This window comes from Nomascus leucogenys, chromosome 24 (genome assembly GCF_006542625.1).
Source record: "Nomascus leucogenys isolate Asia chromosome 24, Asia_NLE_v1, whole genome shotgun sequence".
In the NCBI taxonomy this organism is placed as follows: Eukaryota; Metazoa; Chordata; class Mammalia; order Primates; family Hylobatidae; genus Nomascus; species Nomascus leucogenys.
The window spans coordinates 25,941,419-25,951,247 of record NC_044404.1 but is presented as its reverse complement, the minus strand read 5'-3'; the positions used below and the strand labels follow the sequence as shown (position 1 = coordinate 25,951,247).

The 9,829-nt window shown below is 57.2% G+C and overlaps 1 protein-coding gene across 2 annotated transcripts; it reads left to right on the top strand.

Annotated features, from left to right (window-relative positions):
• The first annotated feature begins 657 nt into the window (after positions 1–657).
• On the top strand, positions 658–9,124 carry SLC30A2 (solute carrier family 30 member 2). Of its 2 annotated transcripts, XM_003271639.4 has the most exons (8): positions 792–924; positions 1,591–1,811; positions 2,363–2,509; positions 3,256–3,409; positions 4,107–4,266; positions 5,010–5,115; positions 7,208–7,342; positions 7,811–9,124. In XM_003271639.4, the coding sequence occupies exons 1-8, from the start codon at positions 875–877 to the stop codon at positions 7,954–7,956; spliced, it is 1,119 nt and encodes a 372-aa protein (XP_003271687.1). In that variant the 5' UTR covers positions 792–874; the 3' UTR covers positions 7,957–9,124. The 2 variants fall into 2 exon arrangements, with proteins under 2 accessions (XP_003271688.1, XP_003271687.1); XM_003271640.3 differs by lacking the exon at positions 2,363–2,509 and having other exon boundaries at positions 658–924; positions 7,811–8,205.
• Positions 9,125–9,829: the final 705 nt, after the last annotated feature.

The following is a 9,829-nucleotide window of genomic DNA, read 5'->3' as shown; positions in this document are numbered from 1 at the left end:
AAAGCCGGCCACTCCAGATTCTCCTGCGCGCAGGAGAGGAGGAGCTGGCGCTGCTTCAGTGGCGAGGATGGGTCGATCAGTCCCAGCCGGTCCTAGGGAGAGACACTGCCCCAGCCTGAGGGCGGCGCAGCCCACCCCACCCCAGGACCCTCCTAGCAGGAGGGCAGGAACGCAAGCCGACCTCGGGGGGGTCTCCGGCCTGAGAGGGGAACATGATCAAGCCCAGGGCAGCCGCCAGTCGGAGGGGGCAGACGCGGCCCCAGTAGCCTCTGGAGACCCTCTTCCGAGGCAAGGAACCACATTCCTGCCGTCGGGACCACCAAAGCGGATTTCTACAAACCAAAATCGAGAACTTTTCGGTGGGGACGCGGCCCACCCCGCGCGGGACAGGGGGCGCAGGCGTCACCCCGTCCTCACTCGGCAACACCCGGCGCCGCGCCGGGCGAAGGCTGGCAGACTTCTCGCGGCCGGCAGGTGGGCTCCGCGGGCCCCACGGGCGCAGGCACAGGTGTGCGGGGCCACAGCCGGGCGCCCTTTGCAGCCGGCCACCGCCCCCCCTTCCCCGCGGGCTTTTGCACACGACGCGCCGACGGCCGCTTCACACGGGTTGGCGAGGGCCGGATAAAGCCGGCGGCCGCGGGGCGCAGCGGCGGACCCGAGACGCGGGAGCGCTTGGCGCGCGGAGCCAGAGCCGGAGCTGCAGCCGCAGCGGGAGCCGGGGGAGCTCAGGGGCCGCAGGAGCCGGGCCGGAGTGAGCGCACCTCGCGGGGCCCTCCAGGCAGGTGGGTGAGCGCCACCCGGAGTCCCGCGCGCAACTTCCACGGCGCACTCGGCGGGGCGGCCGCGCGGCTGCCGGGCCTCGGCGCGGGACTGCATGGAGGCCACGGAGAAGCAGCACTTGTTGGACGCCAGGCCCGCAGTCCGGTAAGGCGAGAGCCTGGGGACAGGGGGGAGTTTTGGCGGCAGCCGACGCACCTCCGCGTTTGCCATCCTTGCAGTGGTTGGTTTTGGCGGCGGCTTGAGCTGGGACCATGCAGGAGGGGTGGGGTGAGGTGAGGGAACGAAGATAATGGGCTGTGGCCCAAGGACCGTCTCTCCCTTGGGGCCCAGCCCAGATCCTGACCCCTGCCCGCCGGGGGCCTAGGGCCGGGGGATTGGCGGTTCCCAGGCCTGGAGTCCCGCCCCGCCCAGCACTTTGCCCCAGGCAGCCCCGCCCCGGGGAGGCCCTGTGTCCCAAGTGCGCTGGAGGGGGCCTGCTCTTCTCCCAGAGCCTGCGCTCTGTTCCTTCCCCGCGCTCCACTGGACAGCACGGCCCTTGGCCGGTTCCCAGGGTCTTCGCCTCCTCTGGCCTCTGAAGGGATTGGGGAGGAGGGAACACCCCGGGACCCGGGCCCCAAGACTCCCATTCCCCTAGCATCCCCGTCTGAACACAGGCTTCTCACCTCTGGTCACTCCTCAGAGATCGTCGAGCTCGAGCGTCCTTAGCTATTTTTCCCAGTGGACGCAAGGCCTCACAGAGAAATGGGACTAGAGTCGGCCCTCCTTGCCTCATCGCGGAGCTGAGCGTTCCCTCTCTTCCTCTCTGGCCAGGTCATACACGGGATCTCTGTGGCAGGACGGGGCTGGCTGGATCCCTCTGCCCCGACCTGGCCTGGACTTGCAGGCCATTGAGCTGGCTGCCCAGAGCAACCATTACTGCCATGCTCAGAAGGGTCCTGACAGTCACTGTGACCCCAAGAAGGGGAAGGCCCGGCGCCAGCTGTATGTAGCCTCTGCCATCTGCCTGTTGTTCATGATCGGAGAAGTCGTTGGTAAGCACTTTTGGGCTAATTAAATGAAGCTGGTGCATGGATAGACTGGATGTTCCCAGCAATACTGACACTAAAAGCCCCACTTACTGGACACACACTACGCTAAGCCTTTATATACACATTATCTGATGCAGGTCTAACAACAACCTGTGTTATCACACGGGTGACGTTATTCTCCTTATTTTACAGATGATGAAACTGAGGCATGTTCAGGTTAAGAAACTTGCCAAAGATTACGCACAACTAGTAGCTAAGGGAAGGCCTGAATTCCTAGAGGGAAAGAGCATTTACTGAGTGTCTACTATGCTTTCCAGTCCCTATTTGAACTTGATGTGCACATTCACCCTCTAAGTAGATATTGGTGGCCCATTTCACAGACAGTGGAAGTTGAGACTCAGAGAGAGTAGGTCACTTGTCACGGTTGTACAGCTCATGGGTAGAGAGATCTTGAGCCCAGAATGTCTTCTTCCAGAGCCTGTGGTCTCCCTGCTGCACACACAGTCTTGGGAGCCAGCTCTCTGGGAAGCTGATAAGGACCCTCTACCCTGCAGGTGGATACCTGGCACACAGCTTGGCTGTCATGACTGACGCAGCGCACCTGCTCACTGACTTTGCCAGCATGCTCATCAGCCTCTTCTCCCTCTGGATGTCCTCCCGGCCAGCCACCAAGACCATGAACTTCGGCTGGCAGAGAGCTGGTGAGGATTGCGGTTTGGCTGGAGATGGGGTTGAGAGAGAGGGTGGGTTAGAACAGTGGTTCTTAGATGGCTGTAAAGGGTGGATCCCCCATTCCTCCCCTGAGTGAGGCCAGGAGGGTGATCTGGATGGAGGAAGAGGATGGCAACCACGGCCTCTGTCCTCTGGGAAATCCTGGTCTGATGGGGGAGCCCTGGTCCCAGTCATCCAGGAGCTCTCAGTCTGCAGGGAAGCAAAGTTGACCTTCCTAAGAAGTGCAGTAGCCAAGCTTCAAGAACAAATGACAATGGCATTAACACTGCACATAACTCTGTGGATCAGCTCTGGGGGGAGGGGAAGGCTGGCAAAGGCTGCTGGAAGGTATAGGCTTTAACCTCTCTTCCGTTCACCCTGGACTGCATCGTCACCTTCCTCTTTGTGGGAGATGGCCCAGCCTGTCTTCCCCAGAAGCCTCAGTTTACTAGCTGAACAAAAGGCACATATTTTAATAAGTCAGCTTCTTTACATGTACAACCAAAATGGTGGATTCAGATGATGACTTATTAGTTCCTTCTGGCTCTTACTTTCCTAGATATATGAGGGGTGGGATAAGGGGCAGCCATGCCGGCCATACCTTCAGCAGAGCCCAGTGGGACCCAGGCCCTCACTCTGTGTGGGGGGTGGGTGGGGAGGATCCTGAAGGAAGGGGGAAGCCTCCTTAGCCTCAGGCCCATGCCAAGGTGGGTGCTGGGGTTGGGTTCTTCCTCAGAGATCTTGGGAGCCCTGGTCTCTGTACTGTCCATCTGGGTCGTGACTGGGGTACTGGTGTACCTGGCTGTGGAGCGGCTGATCTCTGGGGACTATGAAATTGACGGGGGGACCATGCTGATCACGTCGGGCTGCGCTGTGGCTGTGAACATCATGTGAGTGGAGCCCCAGTTTCCCCATCTCCCCTCCTCCTCCCGCCTCTCACACCCACACCTGTGTCTGCTTTTCGGAAGGAGACCGTGCCACTTTCCAGCATATGCTACAGGGACAGAACTTCCCTAATGGTCTGAGCTCTGGCACCTGGAACACCTGGGTCCTACCTTAGGCCTAGGCCAAGAACACTGGGAGCTGTAAATCGGAGTCTTCATCTGCTTTACCCACTCCCTGATACATGTCAGGGACTAACCTTGGTGGCTTCATACCTGAAGTGGGGCGGGAACAGGCCAGTTGTTGCAGGAGTAGCTGTCCCTAGGGGCAGAACCCAAGTCTTAAATTGGTTTCAGCTAGAGACAATGGGTGTCTCTTTCAGGGTCTTTCTCTTCTTTGTTCAGAGGCCTCAGTTTCCCCATCTGTGACATGATGGAGTGAACTTACAGTGACCTCCCTAATGCCCTCCTGCTCTGAGATTTGGCATTGTGGCATTGTTGTGCCCAGACTCAGCCTGGCATTGGCGCTGAGCCCTATCTCTCATGGCCGTCTGAACCAAGGCCACGTGGGTTGGACTTCTCACATGACCAAAGAGATCACAAGGTTTGGGGGCTTGAGATTTTTGCCCTACAAGTTGGCTAGTCCTAATAGGTGACCTCCATCTGCGACCTCAGCAAGCCCTTGGGTTTGTCTCCACTTCCATAGAATGGGGTTGACCCTTCACCAGTCTGGCCACGGGCACAGCCACGGCACCACCAACCAGCAGGAGGAGAACCCCAGCGTCCGAGCTGCCTTCATCCATGTGATCGGGGACTTTCTGCAGAGCATGGGCGTCCTAGTGGCAGCCTATATTTTATACTTCAAGGTCAGGGCTGGGACACCAGGCAGTGGGGGTGGCAGGGGAGTGTAGACCACCTGAGCATACTCTCTACAGGGGGTCCTTTTCAGATTCTAGCTCCCTCCCAGTTCTAGGGAAAAGGGTGGGGAGAGGAAAGGAACATTTATCCAATACCTACCAAGTGTCAGCACTTCTGATCCTCACAACAACCTGAAGGGTATGTGGTAGTGTTTTCTGTAGCTCAGAGAGGTTCAGTGACTTGCACAGTGTCACACAGCCGGTAAAGCACACAGCCAGATTCAAACCTACGACTGTGTGTTGTCAAACCCTGGGCAATGCCCATCACGTAGAGGCAGGGAGCTGTAGTGGAAAGAGGCAGGCGTTTGCTCTGAAGCTTGGCTCTCCTCCTTGCTAGCCACGCGATGTTGGGTGAGTTTACTTGCTCTAATGAAGCCTCAATTTCCCCATCTGGCAAATGGGGATGGATGGCAGATCAGATGGGATCTAAGATGCCTTTTTGCTCTGTCCATGTCTCAGCTCCTTGAGAAGGAGGGGTGGGAGGGGATCGCCTTATCCTGAACTGTGGTCTGTCCTTTCTGCTCTTGCAGATGTGAAATAAAGAGCAGAAAACTGGGAGGCAGGGCCGGGGTGAGGCTCATGCCCACCCAGCACAGAGAGCACCTCTCCCCCACAGTGCTGGGTGGGAGGGGAGAAGGGAAGCTGAGGTGTTAGATGGTGAACTCCAGGTCTGCCTTCCTGTCTTCCTGCAGCCAGAATACAAGTATGTAGACCCCATCTGCACCTTCGTCTTCTCCATCCTGGTCCTGGGGACAACCTTGACCATTCTGAGAGATGTGATCCTGGTGTTGATGGAAGGTAACCTGGGCTTTGTGGTTCCCTTTTTGCTCTTGGCTGTCAAGCTCTAATCAGCTCAAACAGGGCATGTGTGTGTCTGGGGCATCCCAGCACATGGGCGGGGAGCCAGGATCTGGAGCCCCGGCATAGGCTGGAAAACCTCCTGGGGCCCCCGGGCTGACCTTGACATAGAGCCTGGGCTTTCAGGTGTGGCAGTTCCTGGAACCATCCCCCAGCCCGAGTCTTCCCTTCCCCCTACCCCTAAGGGTGCCTCCTCTGCCAGGTCAGGTGGCTTCTGGGGGACGTCTGTAGCATCTGGAGCTCTCCAGACCTCCCCTATACACTTCCCCAGGCTCTGGCTGCCTTCTCTCAGGAAGAGAGAGGGGGTGAGGATGATGCTTCCCATTGCACAGAGGGGACAGAGAGACTCAGAGAAGGACAGTCAGCCTTGGACAAAGCTACTGAATCCACTGCAGCACAGGCCTTTCCTACATCTCGGGGACCAAACAATGCCACACCCTGGGGGGACATGGCTGTACTTTGTGGGGTTGGAGAACGGTCAGTGCTGGAGAATGATCTGGTCTGCCCTGAATTACCTTTTTTTTTCTTTTTTTGAAATAGGGTCTTGCTCTGTCATCCAAGCTAGAGTGCAGTGGTGCCACCACGGCTCACTGCAGCCTCAACCTCCCAGGCTCAAGTGATCCTCCTGCCTCAGCCTCCCAAGTAGCTGGGACCACAGGCCATGCCACCATGTCTGGCTAACTTTTAAGTGTTTTGTAGAGATGGGGGTCTCGGCCGGGCGCGGTGGCTCACGCTTGTAATCCCAGCACTTTGGGAGGCCGAGGCAGGCGGATCACGAGGTCAGGAGATCGAGACCACGGTGAAACCCCGTCTCTACTAAAAATACAAAAACAATTAGCCGGGCGTGGTGGCTGGCGCCTGTAGTCCCAGCTACTCGGAGAGGCTGAGGCAGGAGAATGGCGTGAACCCGGGAGGCGGAGCTTGCAGTGAGCCGAGATTGTGCCACTGCACTCCAGCCTGGGCGACAGAGCGAGACTCCGTCTCAAAAAAAAAAAAAAAAAAAAAAAGATGGAGGTCTCACCATCTTGCCCTGGCTGGTCTCAAACTTTTGGGCTCAAGCAATCATCTCACTTCGGCCTCTCAAAGTGCTGGGGTTACAGATGTGAGCCACCACACCTGGCCCTGCACCTTGGCTTTCTTATGCTCTAGGCCTGGGGTCTTGGGCCAGGGTCATAGGCCTCTGCGTGGTCGGGGTCAGTCTGGAATGGAGTAGGATGCTGGCCTAGGCTTAGCAGTATTTGGCTGCAGGTCAGAGCTTTTTCTCCAAGCACATGCTAACCCAGATAAAAGCGATAATGACGAAGATGATGATCGTGCCCTGGGTGGGTCCAAGGATTCTCAGGATCTGTTCTTTCCTTCTTTCCATTAAATAATATATTTATTGGCCAGGCGTGGTGGCTCACACCTGTAATCCCAGCACTTTGGGAGGCTGAGGCAGGCAGATTACCTGAGGTCAGGAGTTCAAGACCAGCCTGGCTAACACAGTGAAACCCCGTCTTTACTAAAAATACAAAAATTAGCCGGGCGTGGCGGCACGCACCTGTAGTCCCAGCTACTCAGGAGGCTGAGGCAGGATAATTGCTTGAACCTGGGAGGCAGAGGTTGCAGTGAGCCAAGATCGCGCCACTGCACTCCGGCCTGGGTGACAGAGCAAGACTCTGTCTCAAAAAAAAAAATTATATATATATATATATATATTTATTGAGCACCTACTATGGAGTAGGTGCTGTTTTAGGCACCGAGGAGACTGTGGTAATCAAAGGAGACTGTCCTGCCCTCATGGAGTGTCCATTTTAGAGGGAGAAGCTGACAATAAGTACATTCATAAATAACTTCAGTGTTAAGAGTGGAGAAGAAACACAACAGAGTGATAGGGCGGAGAGCTTGGGAGGCGAAGGCAGCCTCAGACCTGCAGGCCAAGGAGGTTTTCTTTGAGGGGATGACGCCTGAGGAGCAGGAGCCGGCCCTGCACCAATGGGCAGGCGTGAGAGGGGTAGTTTCCTTTAGTTTCCCCTGTGCTTGCCGTCCTCAGGGACCCCCAAGGGCGTTGACTTCACAGCTGTTCGGGATCTGCTGCTGTCGGTGGAGGGGGTGGAAGCCCTGCACAGCCTGCATATCTGGGCACTGACCGTGGCCCAGCCTGTTCTGTCTGTCCACATCGCCATTGGTGAGTGCTTGGGACACTCAGGGTGGGGTGGGAGACAGGGAGCCAGAGGCCTGGTGCCATCCCCAGCGGGTCCAGGCGACCCCAGATGCTCACGGTGCCCATGCATCAAGCCCAGCCTCATGCTGAGTACTTGATACACATTATTCCATCTGATCATCACAATCTCATTTATCCATGAAGAAACTGAGGCTGGGGTTGGGTGGTAAAGTTACTTGCCCAGGCTTTTACAGCTAGTATATGGCAGTAGGTGGCAGATTCCTGGCCTTAAGGCCAGTGCTTTACCAGCTCTTTCAGGCATGAGCCAGGTCAGCTGGGAGGCTACCTGGCAGAGGAGTGGAATCTGGGGCTTCTCCATGTTCATGGTCCCCCATCCTGTTCTGCTGGGGATGGGATATGAGATTTGGGCTCCTGATGGTTCCAAAGGGCCAGAGTAAACGGCTTCCCCCGCTGTGTCCTCTCGGCCCCCAGCTCAGAATACAGACGCCCAGGCTGTGCTGAAGACAGCCAGCAGCCGCCTCCAAGGGAAGTTCCACTTCCACACGGTGACCATCCAGATCGAGGCCTACTCGGAGGACATGAAGGACTGTCAGGCATGCCAGGGCCCCTCAGACTGACTGCCCAGCCAGGCACCCACTGGGGCACAAACAGGACCTGCAGGTGGCTGGACTGAGTGTCCCCCAGGCCCAGCCAGGACTTTGCCTACCCCAGCTGTGTTATAAACCGGGTCCCCCTCCTGACCTCTGCTCCATGTTCAGTGCAGAGCCTTGCCCCACTCCAGGAATGGAGCGCTTCCCAGCCTCCCATCTGACTACAGCCAGCGCCAGGGTGGGGACTCAGCGGGTATAAAGCTAGTGTGACCCTGCTCTTCCAGCTCCTGGGCCAGCTCTGGAAGGGCTGTATTCGGGCCTAATCCTCAGCAAATGTTCTACCACTCGCAGGGGCAAAGGCGGTGAGCCACAGGACGTCCAAGGAGAGGCTGGCCCCAGCGCAGCCATACTGCCTGCCTCACCCCCCATTCTCAGTCTGGCTGGCCTTTGCCTTTATGAATCTGAGCCCCTCCCTCTGCCTACAGCAACAGGCACGGGGGTGAGGACCCTCACACTCTCAGTTGAGCCTCCCTGAGGCAGGGAGCCAGGAGGCACCTGAGGCCTGTCTGTGCCTTAGTCACTTCAGCTGTGAGCCAAATGTTCCCTTTCCTGGAGGGGAGAGGCTTCTTACTAGGTAAGGGACCTGTTTCCTCTTTCCTTATTCCCTCAGCTGTGCCAACACAAAAAACAACTTTGGCACAGGTGGTGGGTGGGGGGGTAGAGAGATTTCAGCTTGGCTTCTGTGCTAACAGCCTCGAAGCCCCCTGGCACTTCTGTTGCCCTGAGAGTGTCCCAGGGGATTCAGAGTCTCCAGAAAGATATGGCTGGGCCAGCTCTATTGCCTACCTGGCCTGACCCAGTCGGAGCCTGGCATGATGGAGGGAAAGGGAAAGAAGTGGGGCTGCACTCGGTCCAGAGGCCAGCTAGGAGGGAAACCGCAGCTTCCTGGGCTTGTGTGTGAAGATTCCTGACTTAGGGGTGGCTTGTGTTTACAAGATGCAAGAGGGGAGACCTGTCCCCGACTTATCGAGACAACATGCCCAGTTATCAGTGAGTCCTGTGTCACAAGGTCTGTCTCTGCCATTGTAAGCAAGTGCCTTGGGCGAGTTGGCCTCTGCCCCACAGTCTCATCTGTAGACCGACAGGGTTGATGCCTCCCTCACAGGGTTGAGAACAAGAGCCAGTTGGCCAAGTACCTGTGGTTGTTGAAGATTGGTTACTTTTATCATCCTGGAGACAGGGAACTCTGTGGCCCGCGCCTCCCCAGGGGCAGAGCTGAGTTTGTCTTGACTGTTCTGGCCCAAGGTGGGAGGAGGTGGGTTTGGTCACTTGCCTCCCACTTTAAATCTCTGTCATTCCATCTGTGAAACGACCTCTTTGTGCCTTCCCAGCACTGTCATCCTGATCTCCTGTGTTCTAGGTAGGTGGGTCCTTCAGCCCCTCCAGGTCTGTGAAAAGTCTGTGGAAAGCACTGGCCTGGAGAGGGGTGGGGGGCTGCCGGTGGGTGCTCCATTCCACCACAATCTCAGGGGACTCAACCTCCCCAACTCCCCACCCCCCACCCAAGCCATGGCAGGCCCCAGGAACTTGATCCCGGGCTTTGCTGTGTGCCCAGTCGTTACACCCCTCTCAAGAGACAGTCATTGGCTGGGCACAGTGGCTCATGCCTGCAATCCCAGCACCTTGGGAGGCCGAGGCAGGCAGATGACTTGAGGCCAGGAGTTTGAGACCAGCCTGGCCAATATGGCAAAACCTCATTTCTACTAAAAATACAAAAACTAGCCAGGGGTGGTGGCCTGTGCCTGTAATCCCAGCTACTCGGGAGGCTGAGGCAGGAGAATTGCTTGAACTGGGGAGGCAGAAGTTGCAGTGAGCTGAGATCACACCACTGCACTCCAGC